Below are 20,025 nucleotides of genomic sequence, written 5' to 3' on the forward strand. Positions count from 1 at the left end.
CACCCACCTCTCTCCCAGTTACACTCAGACATCGGGCAGCCTGTTCCTATCGGAGGGGATTAACCCTCTCACCCACCTCTCTCCCAGTTACAGTCAGACACCAGGCAGCCTGTTCCTATCGGAGGGGATTAACCCTCTCACCCACCTCTCTCCCAGTTACAGTCAGACACCGGGCAGCCTGTTCCTATCGGAGGGGATTAACCCTCTCACCCACCTCTCTCCCAGTTACAGTCAGACACCGGGCAGCCTGTTCCTATCGGAGGGGATTACCCCTCTCACCCATCTCTCTCCCAGTTACAGTCAGACACCGGGCAGCCTGTTCCTATCGGAGGGGATTAACCCTCTCACCCACCTCTCTCCCAGTTACAGTCAGACACCGGGCAGCCTGTTCCTATCGGAGGGGATTAACCCTCTCACCCACCTCCCTCTCCCAGTTACAGTCAGACACCGGGCAGCCTGTTCCTATCGGAGGGGATTAACCCTCTCACCCACCTCTCTCCCCAGTTACAGTCAGACACCGGGCAGCCTGTTCCTATCAGAGGGGATTAACCCTCTCACCCACCTCTCTCCCCAGTTACAGTCAGACACCGCGCGGCCTGTTACTATTGGAGGGGATTAACCCTCTCGTGTTCTAGGTACAATTGGCAGTGCTGTTCGGGAGGGCGTTTCCCAGGTTTTGGCCTGGCCGATATATTTCCCAGTCAGGATGGTGAGTGTGGGGCTTGGAGGGGAACTTGCAGGTGCTGGTGTTCCCGATGCGTCTGCTGCCCCTTGTCCTTGTCTCTTTTTGGAGATGGTCATTGCAATGGCGCTACTCTGTATAACAGATCAAGATAAACCGACAATTCAGTGGTCCAGGGTCATCCGCAGCCCATTGGGTAAAGGGTAATAATTGAGATAGGATGCGGAGGCAGAAGACCAAAGGAAGGCGATATGAGGGGAGGGGAAGGGAGGAACTGTGGAGAGGATGAGTGGGTGAAGGGGGATTGAGGGTACCGGGAGCAGGAGACATTAAGGACGATCCCCACCTCAACCACCGAAGGAACGTGAGTGAAGAGGCCGAGATTTTTCGTTTGAAAACAAAAACACACAATGGCAGTGGCCATTTAGGTTGCTCGGGAATGTTTTTATTGGCAAATCATTCAAACGCATCAGCCGGTGGTGGGACCCGGACCTGCGCTCACCAATAATCACGGCAAGGCGTAAACCGAGAAACATAAACGCCCTTGAGGAAGCTGTGTCGCCGTGTGCGGATCCACGTTTGATGCCCCATCTTGTCCCCTTGAGTAACCTCGTTTCAGGAGCCTTTTGCTCTTTGTCTTCTCCCCCAGGGGGGTGCGGGGGCCCAGTTACCACGGAAACTTACTCTGGACGAAACCTGCATTGGATCAAAAGTTCAGAATTTAGTCAAACGGGAACAGGAGGAGGCCCATTCAGCCCCTTCTCCAGCCTGTTACACAGGGAACGGGAGGAGGCCCATTCAGCCCCTTCTCCAGCCTGTTACACAGGAACAGGAGGAGGCCCATTCAGCCCCTTCTCCAGCCTGTTACACAGGAACAGGAGGAGGCCCATTCAGCCCCTTCTCCAGCCTGTTACACAGGAACAGGAGGAGGCCCATTCAGCCCCTTCTCCAGCCGGTTACACAGGAACAGGAGGAGGCCCATTCAGCCCCTTCTCCAGCCTGTTACACAGGGAACAGGAGGAGGCCCATTCAGCCCCTTCTCCAGCCTGTTACACAGGGAACAGGAGGAGGCCCATTCAGCCCCTTCTCCAGCCTGTTACACAGGAACAGGAGGAGGCCCATTCAGCCCCTTCTCCAGCCTGTTACACAGGGAACAGGAGGAGGCCCATTCAGCCCCTTCTCCAGCCTGTTACACAGGAACAGGAGGAGGCCCATTCAGCCCCTTCTCCATCCTGTTACACAGGAACAGGAGGAGGCCCATTCAGCCCCTTCTCCAGCCTGTTACACAGGAACAGGAGGAGGCCCATTCAGCCCCTTCTCCAGCCTGTTCCACAGGAACAGGAGGTGGCCCATTCAGCCCCTTCTCCAGCCCGTTACACAGGAACAGGAGGAGGCCCATTCAGCCCTTCTCCAGCCTGTTACACAGGAACAGGAGGAGGCCCATTCAGCCCCTTCTCCAGACTGTTACACAGGAACAGGAGGATGCCCATTCAGCCCCTTCTCCAGCCTGTTACACGGGAACAGGAAGACGCCCATTCAGCCCCTTCTCCATCCTGTTACACAGGAACAGTAGGGGGCTCATTCAGCCCCTTCACCGGCCTATTACACAGGAACAGGAGGAGGCCCATTCAGCCCCTTATCCAGCCTGTTGCACAGGAACGGGAGGAGGCCCATTCAGCCCCTTCTCCAGCCTGTTACACAGGAACAGGAGGAGGCCCATTCAGCCCCTTCTCCAGCATGTTACACGGGAACAGGAGGAGGCCCATTCAGCCCCTTCTCCAGCCTGTTACACAGGAACAGGAGGATGCCCATTCAGCCCCTTCTCCAGCCTGTTACACAGGAACAGGAGGAGGCCCATTCAGCCCCTTCTCCAGCCTGTTACACAGGAACAGGAGGAGGCCCATTCAGCCCCTTCTCCAGCATGTTACACAGGAACAGGAGGAGGCCCATTCAGCCCCTTCTCCAGCCTGTTACACAGGAACAGGAGGAGGCCCATTCAGCCCTTCTCCAGCCTGTCACACAGGAACAGGAGGAGTCCCATTCAGCCCCTTCTCCAGCATGTTACACAGGAATGGGAGGAGGCCCATTCAGTCCCTTCTCCAGCCTGTTACACAGGAACAGGAGGAGTCCCATTCAGCCCCTTCTCCAGCATGTTACACAGGAATGGGAGGAGGCCCATTCAGTCCCTTCTCCAGCCCCCAGGAACAGGAGGAGTCCCATTCAGCCCCTTCTCCAGCATGTTACACAGGAATGGGAGGAGTCCCATTCAGCCCCTTCTCCAGCATGTTACACAGGAATGGGAGGAGGCCCATTCAGTCCCTTCTCCAGCCTGTTACACAGGAACAGGAGGAGGCCCATTCAGCCCCTTCTCCAGCCTGTTACACAGGAACAGGAGGAGGCCCATTCAGCCCCTTCTCCAGCATGTTACACAGGAACAGGAGGAGGCCCATTCAGCCCCTTCTCCAGCCTGTTACACAGGAACAGGAGGAGGCCCATTCAGCCCTTCTCCAGCCTGTCACACAGGAACAGGAGGAGTCCCATTCAGCCCCTTCTCCAGCATGTTACACAGGAATGGGAGGAGGCCCATTCAGTCCCTTCTCCAGCCTGTTACACAGGAACAGGAGGAGTCCCATTCAGCCCCTTCTCCAGCATGTTACACAGGAATGGGAGGAGGCCCATTCAGTCCCTTCTCCAGGCCCCAGGAACAGGAGGAGTCCCATTCAGCCCCTTCTCCAGCATGTTACACAGGAATGGGAGGAGTCCCATTCAGCCCCTTCTCCAGCATGTTACACAGGAATGGGAGGAGGCCCATTCAGTCCCTTCTCCAGCCTGTTACACAGGAACAGGAGGAGGCCCATTCAGCCCCTTCTCCAGCCTCTAACACGGGAACAGGAGGAGGTCCATTCAGCCCCTTCTCCAGCCTGTTACACAGGAACAGGAGGAGGCCCATTCAGCCCCTTCTCCAGCCTGTTACCCGGGAACAGGAAGACGCCCATTCAGCCCCTTCTCCATCCTGTTACACAGGAACAGTAGGGGGCCCATTCAGCCCCTTCTCCAGCCTGTTACACAGGAACAATAGGAGGCCCATTCAGCCCCTTCTCCAGCCTGTTACACAGGAACAGGAGGAGTCCCATTCAGCCCCTTCTCCAGCATGTTACACAGGAATGGGAGGAGGCCCATTCAGTCCCTTCTCCAGCCTGTTACACAGGAACAGGAGGAGGCCCATTCAGCCCCTTCTCCAGCCTCTAACACGGGAACAGGAGGAGGTCCATTCAGCCCCTTCTCCAGCCTGTTACACAGGAACAGGAGGAGGCCCATTCAGCCCCTTCTCCAGCCTGTTACCCGGGAACAGGAAGACGCCCATTCAGCCCCTTCTCCATCCTGTTACACAGGAACAGTAGGGGGCCCATTCAGCCCCTTCTCCAGCCTGTTACACAGGAACAATAGGAGGCCCATTCAGCCCCTTCTCCAGCCTGTTACACAGGAACAGGAGGAGTCCCATTCAGCCCCTTCTCCAGCATGTTACACAGGAACAGGAGGAGTCCCATTCAGCCCCTTCTCCAGTCTGTTACACAGGAACAGGAGGAGGCCCATTCAGCCCCTTCTCCAGCCTCTAACACGGGAACAGGAGGAGGTCCATTCAGCCCCTTCTCCAGCCTGTTACACAGGAACAGGAGGAGGCCCATTCAGCCCCTTCTCCAGCCTCTAACACGGGAACAGGAGGAGGTCCATTCAGCCCCTTCTCCAGCCTGTTACACAGGAACAGGAGGAGGCCCATTCAGCCCCTTCTCCAGCCTCTAACACGGGAACAGGAGGTGGTCCATTCAGCCCCTTCTCCAGCCTGTTACACAGGAACAGGAGGAGGCCCATTCAGCCCCTTCTCCAGCCTGTTACACAGGAACAGGAGGAGGCCCATTCAGCCCCTTCTCCAGCATGTTACACATGAATGAGAGGAGGCCCATTCAGCCCTTTCTCCAGCCTGTTACACAGGAACAGGAGGAGGTCCATTCAGCCCCTTCTCCAGCCTGTTACACAGGAACAGGAGGAGGCCCATTCAGCCCCTTCTCTAGCCTGTTACAAAGGAACAGGGGGAGGCCCATTCAGCCCCTTCTCCAGCCTGTTACACAGGAACAGGAGGAGGCCCATTCAGCCCCTTCTCCAGCCTGTTACACGGGAACAGGAGGAGGCCCATTCAGCCCCTTCTCCAGCTAGTTACACAGGAACAGGGTGGTGGGTCATTCACCCTGCGAGTTAATTCCTGGCCCCTCGTAAGTGGGCATCACACACCAAACCTCTCCATTCTAAAGGTTCCCTGCACAAAGGACCCCCTCCCCATTTAATAACCCCTCCCACCACCCACAGTCCCTTCCCGGGACCCTGATTTTGTTGATAGCCTGAGATACCTGTTCTGATTTCCGTACCCTTTGCCAGCACCCTTTTTCTCATCTTTCACTGAACATGGGCCTCATCGACATTGCTCCAGCATTTCAGTATTTCCCCTCCATCGCTAATTTTCCCCTTGAATTGATTGCGGGCTCACTCAGCCATTTCAGGGAGGGGACAGTTAAAAGTGAATCATATTAATATGCGGGGGAGGTCTCTGGACTCTCGTGCAGGCTAGGTAAGGATGGTGGATTTCCCCTTTCCATCAGTGTGAACCAGATGGGTTTTTAATGACAATCGATCATAGTAACGGTCATCATTACTGCAATTAGCGCTATGTATTCCAGATTTTATTAACAAAATTTGAATTCCAACAACTCCCGTGTCCCAACTCCCATGTCACCGCCCATGTCAGAGCATTGTTCACTGGATTGTTCGCAGCACAGTAGCATTGTGGTTAGCACAGTTGCTTCACAGCTCCAGGGACCCAGGTTCGATTCCGGCTTGAGTCACTGTCTGTGCGGAGTCTGCACGTTCTCCCCGTGTGTGCGTGGGTTTCCTCCGGGTGCTCCGGTTTCCTCCCACAGTCCAAAGATGTGCAGGTTAGGTGGATTGGCCATGATAAATTGCCCTTAGTGTCCAAAATTGCCCTTAGTGTTGGGTGGGGTTATGGGGATAAGGTGGAGGTGTTGACCTTGGGTAGGGTGCTCTTTCCAAGAGCCGGTGCAGACTCGATGGGCCGAATGGCCTCCTTCTGCACTGTAAATTCTATGATAATCTATGATTAAGGGGCATTTTGAATAGGATGGGATGAGAGGGAGACGGACCCAGGAAGTGCAGAAGATTTTAATTTAGACGGGCAGCATGGTCGGCACAGGCTTGGAGGGCCGAAGGGCCTGTTCCTGTGCTGTACTTTTCTTTGTTCTTTTGTTCTTTGATTGATTCCAGGGATGAAGGACTGTCCAAGAAGAATGAAGACTGTTTTGGGCCTTTTCTCATTTGGAGTTTAGAAGAAAGAGAGAAGACCTAATTGAGGTCTATAAAATGCTAAAGGGGGACTGACGGGGTAGAGCAGATGTTTCCCCCTGTTGGACATTCTTGAATAAGCGGACATAGTTTCAGGCTAAGGGGGGGGGGGGGGGCACGTTTAAAAGAGGAATGAAGAGGAATTACTTTTCTCAAAGTCTGGTGAATCTGTGGAATTCTCTATCCCAGAGTGCGGTGGACACCTGAACAAGTTTGAGGAGGAGATAGATGGGTTTTTAACTCGTAGCAGAATGAAGGGTTATGGAACGTTATAATCTTTATTGTCACAAGTAGGTTTACGTTAACACTGCAATGAAGTTACTGTGAAAATCCCCCAGTCGCCACATTCCGGAGCCTGTCCGGGTCACAGAGGGAGAATTCAGAATGTCCAATTCACCCAAGTCTTTCGGGACTTGTGGGAGGAAACCGGAGCACCCAGAGGAAACCCTCGCAGACACGGGGAGAACGTGCAGACTCCACACGGTCAGTGACCCAAGCCGGGAATCGAACCTGGGACCCTGCTGCTGTGAAGCACAGTGCAAACCACTGTGCTACCGAGCCGCCCACATGGAGATGAGGCCACGGTGAGATCAGCCATGATCATTAATGAATGGTGGACCAGGCTCGAGGGGCTGAATGGCCTCCTCCTGCTCACTGTTCCTATGTTCTTATGAGCCTGAGACCAATGGTTTACCAGCCCAGTGGCATTAACATTTACGCCACCACCTGCCGGGAATTCCTATCCCGGTGACCCTGCCCCCTTACCCGTGCTCCACTTTCTTGCTCCTCGACCGGGGCAGGCTAGAGTCGTACTTCCGGGTCGTCTCTGGCGTGTTCAGGATCTCCGTCATGTGCTCATGCTGCCGGCTTACCTCTGGATACATGCTCCGGATCACCGTGGCGATGTTCAGAGGGGAATCGGTGCACGAAGCCTGCACACATTCCTGGGAATAACGGCAGCGGAGATGCCAGGAGAGCAGAGGGGGTTACTGTCAGAGCGGCAGTGTGATTGGCAACTACACTGTCCCCATCAAACACTCCCAGGACAGGTACAGCACGGGGTTAGATACAGAGTAAAGCTCCCTCTACACTGTCCCCATCAAACACTCCCAGGACTGGGACAGCATGGGGTTAGATACAGAGGAAAGCCCCCTCTACACTGTCTCCATCAAACACTCCCAGGACAGGTACAGCACGGGGTTAGATACAGAGTAAAGCTCCCTCTACACTGTCCCCATCAAACACTCCCACGACAGGTACAGCACGGGGTTAGATACAGAGTAAAGCTCCCTCTACACTGTCCCCATCAAACACTCCCAGGACAGGTACAGCACGGGGTTAGATACAGAGTAAAGCTCCCTCTACACTGTCCCCCATCAAACACTCCCAGGACAGGTACAGCACGGGGTTAGATACAGAGTAAAGCTCCCTCTACACTGTCCCCATCAAACACTCCCAGGACAGGTACAGCACGGGGTTAGATACAGAGTAAAGCTCCCTCTACACTGTCCCCATTAAACACTCCCAGGACAGGTACAGCACGAGGTTAGATACAGAGTAAAGCTCCCTCTTCACTGTCCCCATCAAACACTCCCAGGACAGCTACAGCACGGGGTTAGATACAAAGTAAAGCACCCTCTACACAGTCCCCATCAAACACTCCCAGGACAGGTACAGCACGGGGTTATATACAGAGTAAAGCTCCCTCGACACTGTCCCCATCAAACACTCCCAGCACAGATACAGCACGAGGTTAGATACAGAGTAAAGCTCCCTCTATACCTTCCCCTTCAAACACTCCCAGGACAGATGCAGCACGGGGTTAGATACAGAGTAAAGCTCCCTCTACTAAAGCTCCCTCTATACTTTCCCCATCAAACACTCCCAGGACAGATACAGCACGGGGTTAGATACAGAGTAAAGCTCCCTCTACACTGTCCCCATCAAACACTCCCAGGACAGATACAGCACGGGGTTAGATACAGAGTAAAGCTCCCTCTACACTGTCCACATCAAACACTCCCAGGATAGGTACAGCACGGGGTTAGATGCATAGTAAAACTCCCTCTACACTGTCCCCATCAAACACTCCCAGGAAAGATGCAGCACGGGGTTAGATACAGAGTAAAGCTCCCTCACACTGTCCCCATCAAACACTCCGAGGACAGGTACAGCATGGGGTTAGATACAGAGTAAAGCTCCCTCTACACTGTCCCCACCAAACACTCGCAGGGCAGGTACAGCATGGGGTTAGATACAGAGTAAAGCTCCCTCTACACCGTCCCCATCAAACACTCCCAGGACAGGTACAGCACGGGGTTAGATACAGAGTAAAGCTCCCTCGACACTGTCCCTATCAAACACTCCCAGGACAGGTACAGCACGGGGTTAGATACAGAGTAAAGCTCCCTCTACACTGTCCCCATCAAACACTCCCAGGACAGGTACAGCACGGGGTTAGATACAGAGTAAAGCTCCCTCTTCACTGTCCCCATCAAACACTCCCAGGACAGCTACAGCACGGGGTTAGATACAGAGTAAAGCTCCCTCTACACTGTCCCCATCAAACACTCCCAGCACAGATATGGCACGAGGTTAGATACAGAGTAAAGCTCCCTCTATACTTTCCCCATCAAACACTCCCAGGACAGGTACAGCACGGGGTTAGATACAGAGTAAAGCTCCCTCTACACTGTCCCTGTCAAACACTCCCAGGACAGGTACAGCAAGGGGTTAGATATAGAGTAAAGCTCCCTCTACACTGTCCCCATCAAACACTCCCAGGACAGGGACAGCACGGGGTTAGATACAGAGTAAAGCTCCCACTACACTGTCCCCATCAAATACTCCCAGGTCAGGTACAGCACGGGGTTTGACACAGAGTAAAGCTCTCTCTACACTGTCCCCATCAAACACTCCCAGGACAGGTACAGCACGGGGTTAGATACAGAGTAAAGCTCCCTCTACACTGACTCCATCAAACACTCCCAGGACAGGTACAGCACGGGGTTAGATACAGAGTAAAGCTCCCTCTACACTGTCCCTGTCAAACACTCCCAGGACAGGTACAGCAAGGGGTTAGATATAGAGTAAAGCTCCCTCTACACTGTCCCCATCAAACACTCCCAGGACAGGGACAGCACGGGGTTAGATACAGAGTAAAGCTCCCACTACACTGTCCCCATCAAATACTCCCAGGTCAGGTACAGCACGGGGTTTGACACAGAGTAAAGCTCCCTCTACACTGTCCCCATCAAACACTCCCAGGACAGGTACAGCACGGGGTTAGATACAGAGTAAAGCTCCCTCACACTGTCCCCATCAAACACTCCGAGGACAGGTACAGCATGGGGTTAGATACAGAGTAAAGCTCCCTCTACACTGTCCCCACCAAACACTCGCAGGGCAGGTACAGCATGGGGTTAGATACAGAGTAAAGCTCCCTCTACACCGTCCCCATCAAACACTCCCAGGACAGGTACAGCACGGGGTTAGATACAGAGTAAAGCTCCCTCGACACTGTCCCTATCAAACACTCCCAGGACAGGTACAGCACGGGGTTAGATACAGAGTAAAGCTCCCTCTACACTGTCCCCATCAAACACTCCCAGGACAGGTACAGCACGGGGTTAGATACAGAGTAAAGCTCCCTCTTCACTGTCCCCATCAAACACTCCCAGGACAGCTACAGCACGGGGTTAGATACAGAGTAAAGCTCCCTCTACACTGTCCCCATCAAACACTCCCAGCACAGATATGGCACGAGGTTAGATACAGAGTAAAGCTCCCTCTATACTTTCCCCATCAAACACTCCCAGGACAGGTACAGCACGGGGTTAGATACAGAGTAAAGCTCCCTCTACACTGTCCCTGTCAAACACTCCCAGGACAGGTACAGCAAGGGGTTAGATATAGAGTAAAGCTCCCTCTACACTGTCCCCATCAAACACTCCCAGGACAGGGACAGCACGGGGTTAGATACAGAGTAAAGCTCCCACTACACTGTCCCCATCAAATACTCCCAGGTCAGGTACAGCACGGGGTTTGACACAGAGTAAAGCTCCCTCTACACTGTCCCCATCAAACACTCCCAGGACAGGTACAGCACGGGGTTAGATACAGAGTAAAGCTCCCTCTACACTGACTCCATCAAACACTCCCAGGACAGGTACAGCACGGGGTTAGATACAGAGTAAAGGTCCCTCTGCACTGTCCCCATCAAACACTCCCAGGACAGGTACAGCACGGGGTTAGATACAGAGTAAAGCTCCCAAACACTGTCCGCATCAAACACTCCCAGGACAGGTACAGCACGGGGTTAGATACAGAGTAAAGCTCCCAAACACTGTCCCCATCAAACACTCCCAGGACAGGTACAGCACGGGGTTAGGTACAGAGTAAAGCTCCCTCTTCACTGTCCCCAACAAACACTCCCAGGACAGGTACAGCAAGGGGTTAGATACTGAGTAAAGCTCCCTCTACACTGTCCCCATCAAACACTCCCAGGACAGGTACAGCATGGGGTTAGATACAGAGTAAAGCTCCCTCTACACTGTCCCCATCAAACACACAGGACAGGTACAACACGGGGTTAGATACAGAGTAAAGCTCCCTCTACACTGTCCACATCAAACACTCCCAGGACAGGTACAGCACGGGGTTAGATACAGAGTAAAGCTCCCTCTACACTGTCCCCATCAAACACTCCCAGGACAGGTACAGCACGGGGTTAGATACAGAGTAAAGCTCCCTCTACACTGTCCCCATCAAAAACTCCGAGGACAGGTACCGCACGGGGTTTGATACAGAATGAAGCTTTGTCTTCTATATTTATTGTATGTTCCCCCAGTTTTGGCCTTCCCAGTTAACGTTCCCCTGACCACACAGGTTCTCCCCTTCTCAAATTCTGTTCAGCTTGTTATTTTTTCTCTCTTCCTGTCCGTCTCTCTCTCCCTCTGGCTCTTTCCGTCTCTCTCTCTCTCTCTCTCTCTCTCTGTTCCTCTCCCTCTGTCCCTCTCTCGCTCTGTGTCTCTCTCTCGCACTTTCTGCCCCTCTCTCGCTCTCTGTCCCACTCTCCGTCTGACAGTCTGTATCTCTCTCGCCTGTTGCTCGGTCTGTCTCACTCACATGTCTATCTCTCACTGACTCGGACTGTCTGGCCCTATTTCTCCCTCTTTTTCCTTCTCTCCATCTGTTAATTTCTGTCTGTCTCTCTCACTCTCTCTGCTTCTCTCTCAGTCCCTTTTTCACTCTGTCCCACTCCACGTCTCTCTCTACCTAACTCTCCATCCATTACCTGCCTCTGTTTTTCTGTCTCTTGCTCTGTTTTCTGTCTCTCACGTTCCTGCCCCCTCCCGGTTCGGTCTATCTGCATTTTTGTCTCTTTCCCTGACTTTATCTCTTTATCTGTGGTTCTGTCTCTTTCTCTCTCTCTCTGCGTCTTACTTTCTCATTCTGTTTCTCGGTCAGTCTCGACTTCCATTTTTTTTTGTCTTTGTCTTTTCTCACTTTCACTCTCTTTCTCCGTTCCCCTCGCCTACAGCAATTCCTACTCCACCCAGCATCCTGCCTGCTCACCACCCACCTACCCACACGCGCACACACAGACATGGTGACTGACCTCTCGCTGCTGTCTCTCCTTCTCTCTGTCCTGCTTTTCCTTCTGCTGCAGGATCTGGGCTCGGGTTGTGTGATACTCCAGGGCGAAGCTGCTGATGAGCTTGCAGAACTTGCTGACGGTCATCTTGCGGACGCAGGAGCTGGGATAGCCGAAGTAGAGGAGGAAGGAATGGAACCTGCAAGGGGAGAATCGCGTGAATGGCCACCCACCTTAATCGACCCTCTGAGGTTTCGCCCAGGGTGGATGGACCCGGGGTCAAAACCAGCCTGCAGCCTGTCCGCATATTGAAAATTGCTTTGTGCGTTCTGTCCACATGTACCAACAGAGGGAGTCTGCTCGGAAGAAATAACATGTTCCGAGTTCAATTGCTCATTCAGTTCCGATTTTAAATGGCTGAATAAATAAGGATGAACATATGAATTCTGAGCATCAGTTGACCACTCAGTCCCTAAAGCCTGCTCCACTGTTCGATAAGATCATGGCTGATCTGATAAGCTTTCCTAATTACTTGCTCTACCAGCATACTAACATTTTGTGATTCATGTACTAGGACACAGGGCAGCACGGTAGCATTGTGGATAGCACAATTGCTTCACAGCTCCAGGGGTCCCAGGTTCGATTCCCGGCTTGGGTCACTGTCTGTGCGGAGTCTGCACGTTCTCCCCGTGTGTGCGTGGGTTTCCTCCGGGTGCTCCGGTTTCCTCCCACAGTCCAAAGATGTGCAGGTTAGGTGGATTGGCCATGATAAATTGCCCTTAGTGTCCAAAATTGCCCTTAGTGTTGGGTGGGGTTACTGGGATATGGGGATAGGGTGGAGGTGTTGACCTTGGGTAGGGTGCTCTTTCCAAGAGCCGGTGCAGACTCGATGGGCCGAATGGCCTCCTTCTGCACTGTAAATTCTATGATAATCTATGACACCCAGATCTATCTACACCTCAGAGCTCTGCAATCTCTCACCATTTCGATAACAAGCTTCTTTTTTATTCTTCCTGGCAAAATGGATAATTTCACTTTGCCCATGTTATACTCCATTTGCCAGATCTTTTCCCACTCGCTTATCCGATCTATGTCCCTTCATAGCCTCCTTATGTCCTCTTCATAATGTACGTTCCGACCTATCTTTTCACAGGGGCTTTTCACAGGAACTTCATTTGAAGCCTACTTGTGACAATAAGCGATTTTCATCTTTGTGTCACCAGCATGTTTCCGTACCAAGAATTTCACACAATCGGTAGTTAAATGAATGTCTTCTTTCTCGGGGGTTGGGGGTGGGGAAACAGAATGGGGACTTCCATCAGATTCCCACCTGGTGCAGCTGATTGTTCGCAATTTGGCAGAGCACAGACCGCACTCAAACCAGCACATCTTTCAGGACTTTTGGGAGGGAACCGGAGCACCGGAGGAAACCCACATAGATACGGGGAGAACATGCAGGCTCCGCATAGACAGTGACCCAGCGGGGAATCGAACCTGGACCTTGGACTTGAGAAGCAACTGTGCTACCCACTGTTCTACCGTGCCGCTCAGGGCTGCCTTCCCACCCCATTCCCAGTCATGTCTTTACAAGACATCCAACTGAGGCTCCTCTGATCAGGTCCATGAAAATAGCCCACAGACAATATCTGACACAGGGTGAGATTTGACCTGGGGCAATATTTATCGCTCAACACCGACATTGCTAAAAGCCAGTGATCTGGTCATTGATAGTCACATTGGGAGCTTACTGTGCATAAAATGACTTCTTAAAAATGTCGTTCATAGGAAGTGGGGCGTCGCTTGCCGGGCCCAGCTTTTTTTGCCCGTCCCTAATTGAGAAGGTGGTGGGTGAGCCGCCATCTCGAACCGGCTGCAGTCCCTGTGTGGTGTGGGTAACACCCACAGTGCTGTCAGGGAGGGAGGTCCAGGATTGTGACCCAGCGACAGTGAAGGAACGGCCGATATATTTCCCAGTCAGGGTGGTGAGTGTGGGGCTTGGAGGGGAACTTGCAGCTGGTGGAGTTCCCCATGTGTCTGCTGTCCCTTGTCCTTCTAGATGGTAGAGGTGGTGGGTTTGGAAGGTGCTGTCGAAGGAGCCTTGGTGAGTCGCTGCGGTGCATCTTGTAGATGGTACACACGCTGCTGTCACTGTGCGTCGGTGGTGGAGGGAGTGAATGTTTGTGGATGGGGTGCCGATCAAAGCGGGGCTGCTTTGTCCTGGATGGTGTCGAGCTTCTCGAGTGTTGTCGGAGCCGCACTCACCCAGGCAAGTGGAGAGTATCCCATCGCACTCCTGACTGGTGCCTTGTAGATGGGGGACAGGCTTTGGGGGGAGAGTCGGTGAGTTACTCACCGCAGGATTCCCAGCCGCTGATCTACTCCAGTAGCCACAGTATTTATATGGCTGGTGCAGTTGAATTTATGGTCAATGGTAACCCCTCAGAAAGTTGACAGTGGAGGGGGGAGGGGGGTGGAATTCATCGGTGGAAAATGCCATTGAATGTCAAGGGTAGATAGTTAGATTCTCTCTTGTTGGAGGTGGTTATTGCCTGGCACTGGTTTGCTGCCAGTTTTACTTTTGCATTCCAACATGTCATTCGTGACCCCCACTTCAAAATGGTTGCCCATTGGTTGGCAATGGGTTCAACTCCTGCTCATGATCTTCTGAGAGAAGAAATTGGACCTCATTTCTGTCTTAAATGGGTGATCCCCTTATTTGAAACCATGCTCTTGTTCTAGATCCCCCCCACCCTCAGGAGGGGGAAACATCCTCCCAGCATCCACCCTGTCAAACCCCCCTCCCCCTCAGAACCTGATCCGTTTCAATATGATCTCCTCTGGTTCTTTCTCAACTCCAATGGGTACCGGCCCCGACCGGCTCAACCTTTCCTCATCGGACAAACCCCCTTCATCCCGGGAATCGGCCCCATGAACCTTCTCTGAACGGCCTCCGATGCCGGTACATCCCTCCGCAAGTAAGGAGACCAGAACTGTACCCAGTACCCCGCCTCACCAAGGCCAGGTTGTAGTGAGTCTTCCCGAACGTTTACCCTGCACGCCCTCCCCCATTGAAATAAAGGGCCACATCCCAATTGCCTCCCTAGTCATTCGCTGTACCCACGGCGCTGTCTTCAGGTGATTCATGTATGCCCAGTTCCCTCTGTACTGCCGAGTCCCAGAGGAAAGCAGCCCTGATGTGGGCCTCACAAGGCTTCAGTCACATGATTCGTGCAACTCGGAGTGGGCAGCGAATGTGGCTCTGCCGTGATTCTAAGGGACGAATGATTTTGAAAGAGCCAGCTCTTGACATACACACACGTGGTCTAAGGCACGCTTCTGAATCAGCGAGCTGCAGTTCTGGGGCCACCCCAGAGACCCGAGTCCCCGTAAATCCAGACGCTACAATCCCGGCGCCAATACGGAAGGGGCATTGTACCATCGGAGGTGTTGTCTTTCAGATGTTGGACCTGAGATTCCACCCCCCCCCCCCTAACTATGCTTCCACCTGGTGCCCAGATTACAATGATATGCATCACCGTAAATACACAAGGGGTTAATGTAAATACACTACAACTAAGTAAACACTAGAGGGAGCACCAGAGACATCATGACATGCAGACATACAGCTAATGAACACATAAAATATGACACGACCAATGGGCAGTCAAGACACTCAGAGGTGACACTACCACAAGGGGGCAAAAGGACAGGGTGCACATGCTCTGCCTCTTTCCACACTTAGCGAGAAGGACAGGGGCAGAGCAGAAGCATCACACCCACCGCGTGGCTTAGAGCCGACTGGTTAGTTAGACTGAGTTACTACAGCAAGATGAGCAGGAGAGTCGAACTCAAGTAGGAGAATTGTTAACTGTTCAATAAATGTGTTAAACCTATCTCCAAGTCGGAACCTTCCTTTGTCAGAGCATACATCAAGGAAGCAGCTTATGCTACATGATGAAGCATAACACACACAGATCTATCCCTTAACCAGTACCACCAGATATAGATGACCTATTCATCGGCCAGCTAGCTGTTTTGGGGATCTCACTGTGCACAGATAATTGCGAGGGGAATTGAATACAAAAGCAGGGAGGTTATGCTTCAGTTATACAGGACATTGGTGAGACCACATCTGGAGCACTGTGTACAGTATTGCTCTCATTATTTAAGTAATGATGTCCAGTGGTCAGCGCTGTTGCTTCACAGCTCCAGAGTCCCAGGTTCGATTCCCGTCTTGGGTCACTGTCTGTGCGGAGTCTGCACGCTCTCCCCGTGTCTGCGTGGGTTTCCTCCGGGTGCTCCGGTTTCCTCCCACAAGTCCCGAAAGACGTGCTGTGAGGTGAATTGGACATTCTGAATTCTCCCTCTGTGACCCGGACAGGCTCCGGAATGTGGCGACTGGGGGATTTTCACAGTAACTTCATTGCAGCGTTAATGTCAGCCTACTTGTGACAATAATAAAAATTGTTATAAGACTCAGAGGCGACTTGATTGAAACATACCAGATCCTGAGGGGGGTCTTGGACAGGAGTGGATGTGAAGAGGATGTTTCCTCTTGCAGAAGAATCATTTTAAAAATAAGGGGCCTCCTATTTAATAGGGAGATGAGAATTTTTTTCTATCAGGGGCGCATCTCTGTCTAACCTTTGTCCCTCAAAAGGCGGTGGAAGCAGAGTCTCTGAATATTTTTACGGCACAGATATTCTTGGTAAGCAAGGAGGGGCTGAAATGTTATCGGTTACAATAATATCAGCCGTGATCTTGTTAAATGGCGAATCAGGCTCGACGATTCCAGCGGGCAAAAGAAAAATATCTTCCGGCGGATGTGGCACCGTGATCGGGCAGCACCCGCCGAACAATCCTGAGTGTGCCGGTAGCTAAACTAAAAACCGATTTGAGGCAGTCAGCCGCGCCCTTTTGTGCTCGCTGGGAACGACAGACATCGCTGCGCAGCAGCCCGTCCACTGTGAGAAAAAGGAATTCATTCAAGCCTCGTGCTGTTTATTTTCCCGTATGGGCCAGGGAGCTCGAGGAGCCTGTAATTCCCAGATGTTTTCTCCATGGCAACGACTCGACAAATCTGGGTTGACCAGTCCCCTTCAGCCCCCTTTCCTCCCGCAGTATAAATTGTTGTGAGAGATTTCAAAATTGACACCCATGCCTTCGTCCTGAGGACATGCTTCGGCAGCGTGCCTCGAATTTCAGCGATATCCAAATTCTGATTCGCGTACATACACACGTACGAAATAGGAGCAGGAGTCGGCTAGTCGGCCCCTCGAGCCTGCTCCGCCATTGTTGATCTGCTTGTGCCTCAAGCTCCACATTCTCATCAACCCTCCGACAACCTTTGATTCCCTTTGCCCAACAAGAATTTATCTACCCCGCCTTAATGACCCCCCCCCCCCCCCCCGCCCCCCCCCCCCCGCAACCACCCACCTCTTCCAGCCCCTTCTGAACACCAGTGGAAACAAATCCAATCTGTCTATCCTTTCCTCGTCAGCCGACCCGCTCATTCCAGGTATCTATGTAGTTAAATCCTCCTTTGAACCACCTCCCACCAATTTCTCTCCTTCTCACCGTGAGATCCCGTTTGGATTATTGTGGCCAATTCTATGACACCTTCTAAGCAACCAACCCCCCCACCCACCCCTTCCGCAAACCTCGATATAGGAATTTGGGGTTGAAAACGCTTCATGACACGGAATTGGTCCAGAATCTTTGCCACATCAAGTAGGCCTCAACCGGCGAGATTGAGGGCCTCCGTGGCCCCAAACATCACAGAAGGGAACCAGCAGGGGGCATGATTCTTGAGTCAGCCCTACCTGTTCCGTATCCGCCTCTGGACCGCCTTCAAGATGATGATGCGCTGTGCGCACTCCTTCAGGAAGGCGGGCAACTTGCTTTTGAAGACCGGGCTGCTGTCCCTCTTGGCGATGGCCTTCAGGTGATCCCACGCTGCCTTGCAGTTGTGCTCCAGCCGTGTCAGGTCCGCCTGGAGTTGGGCGAAGTCAACCTGACGGGGCGGAGAGGGCAAAGGTTAGCCTCCGACCTGCTCTTGTAGCCACAGTATTTATATGGCTGGTCCAGTCCAGTTTCTGTGCGGAACGACGCGCGATGTGACATTAGGGTACGGGGCAGAGGTGGGGGGGTCATGCTGCGCCATGTTATGCGATACGGCTGCAGGGGACCAGGGTCAAAGGGAGAGGGCAAAGGTTATTCACACCCCTTCCTCCCCACCCCTCCCAGGAGCTCTGACAGTTGTGTTTATTCAATTCATTCTTGGAATGGCAGCTTGGCTGGCCGGGCCCAGCATTTACTGCCCGTCCCTAATTGCCCCTTGAGGAGGTGGTGGGTGAGCCGCCTTCTCGAACCGGCTGCAGTCCCTGTGTGGTGTGGGTAACACCCACAGTGCTGTCAGGGAGGGAGGTCCAGGATTGTGACCCGGCGACAGTGAAGGAACGGCCGATATATTTCCCAGTCAGGATGGTGAGTGTGGGGCTCGGAGGGGAACTTGCAGGTGGTGGAGTTCCCCATGTGTCTGCTGCCCCTTGTCCTTCTAGATGGTAGAGGTGGTGGGTTTGGAAGGTGCTGCCGAAGGAGCCTTGGTGAGTCGCTGCGGTGCATCTTGTAGGTGGTACACACGCTGCTGTCACTGTGCGTCGGTGGTGGAGGGAGTGAATGTTTGTGGATGGGGTGCCGATCAAAGCGGGGCTGCTTTGTCCTGGATGGTGTTGAGCTTCTCGAGTGTTGTCGGAGCCGCACTCACCCAGGCAAGTGGAGAGTATCCCATCACACTCCTGACTTGTGCCTTGTCGATGGTGGACAGGCTTTGGGGGGGAGTCAGGAGGTGAGTTACTCACCGCAGGATTCCCAGCCTCTGACCTGCCCTGGTAGCCACAGTATTTATATGGCTGTGTTCAGTTTCTGATCAATGGTAACCCCCCAGGATGTTGATATTGGGGGATTCAGCAAAGGTAATGTCGTTGAATGCCAAGGGACGATTGTTAGATCCTCTCTTGTTGGTGATGGTCATAGGAATAAAATATCTTTAACATCACACAAGGCTGGCACTTGTGTGGCGCGAGTGTTAGTTACGTGTGTGTCATGTGTTCTTGTGACATGGGGTTAGAGAGAAAGGGAGGGAGAGGTAGAAGAGAAGACACCAGCTGGGGGTTTCTCAGTGTGTGACCTGCCAATGGATGGGCTGGAGAGATGGAGGGAGGAGAGATAGAGAAAGCGTGTGAGAGTGGGGGAGCATGCATCTCGGCACAGTTTTATATATACTGTATATTTTCTCACAGGAAGTGTCACTGGCAAGGCTCCAGCAATTGGAACAAATAAAAAGGGGCACCCTTAAAGGGATACTGCTTCAAACAGAAAAAAAAATCACAAATGAAAGTGAAAACATGGAAATAAAACATGCCTGTGAGGGTGGATAACATACGCCAATCCCCGCGGGGCCCACCAGGCATGGAAAGCCTCAACGGTGTCGGGTCACCATTACTGAGACTCGCTTTGCAATTCCAGGTTTTATTCATTGAATTTGAATTCCACCAGTCTCCATTTGAGGGATTTAAGCCTGTGATTTCCGCCCCCCCCACCCTTTGCCACCCTCCCCCCTCAAATCCACCCCCCCCCCCACCCCCCAAAGCATTACCTTGGGTCCTCAATGCCACCATCTCCCCAGTATTCAGCATTTTTAACATAATGACTCATCCCAGGGTGCCTCACAAGGGAAATTAGCAACATAAATCTGACACACAAGAAAATATGAGGCCGGGGACCAAAGTTCGGTCATAGATGTCAGTTTTATGGTACATTGCCCGTTTGCCCCGTACAAACGGCCAATGACGTCATGTGATCGGTCTCTTAAAGTGCCCCAGTTCCACTGCTCGTGATGAAGCACTGAGAACACTATGAATACACAAAATGTTCCTCCCCCTTTAAATCAAAGGTCCCTGACACAATAAACAGGATAACATAAACAATCAGTTTGCAACTTGAACAGTCAATCAACAACAACAATCATACGCTTACGAGGCTGTCATTCCCTGCGTGGTTGCCGGGGGAACTCAAGCCTTTTGGCGCTTGCTGCAACCTCTGGTGTCTTTGGTTTGGTTTGGACGTCGTCCGTGGTCACCTTAACTGGAGTCAACATAGTGACCCGAGGTTGACTCAGTGTCTGGTTCTCAACTGAAGTTACCTCATTCCCCAATGGGTTTGCTTCGTGTCAGGTTCTTGGGAAGGTCCAGGTCATCTCTCGGCACAGCTGGATTTGGCCTCTCTGTCGGCTCTGCCTCTGGCTTCTTGGTTCTTGTCGCCAGAAGCTGACCGGCAT

General features: G+C 52.6%; 1 protein-coding gene across 1 annotated transcript in view; it reads right to left on the reverse strand.

Annotated features, from left to right (window-relative positions):
- Positions 1-1,018: 1,018 nt before the first annotated feature.
- LOC140405759 (FH1/FH2 domain-containing protein 3) overlaps positions 1,019-20,025 on the reverse strand; it is an 89,367-nt gene continuing 70,360 nt past the window's right edge. Inside the window, exons 6-9 of the mRNA XM_072494194.1 lie at positions 17,510-17,700; positions 11,712-11,886; positions 6,857-7,035; positions 1,019-1,378 (exon numbers count right to left, since the gene is read on the reverse strand). Coding sequence (XP_072350295.1) covers positions 1,363-1,378; positions 6,857-7,035; positions 11,712-11,886; positions 17,510-17,700 — 561 coding nt within the window. The 3' untranslated portion in view covers positions 1,019-1,362. The remainder of the gene's footprint in view (positions 1,379-6,856; positions 7,036-11,711; positions 11,887-17,509; positions 17,701-20,025) is intronic.

Source organism: Scyliorhinus torazame, unplaced genomic scaffold (genome assembly GCF_047496885.1).
Source record: "Scyliorhinus torazame isolate Kashiwa2021f unplaced genomic scaffold, sScyTor2.1 scaffold_201, whole genome shotgun sequence".
NCBI lineage: Eukaryota > Metazoa > Chordata > Chondrichthyes > Carcharhiniformes > Scyliorhinidae > Scyliorhinus > Scyliorhinus torazame.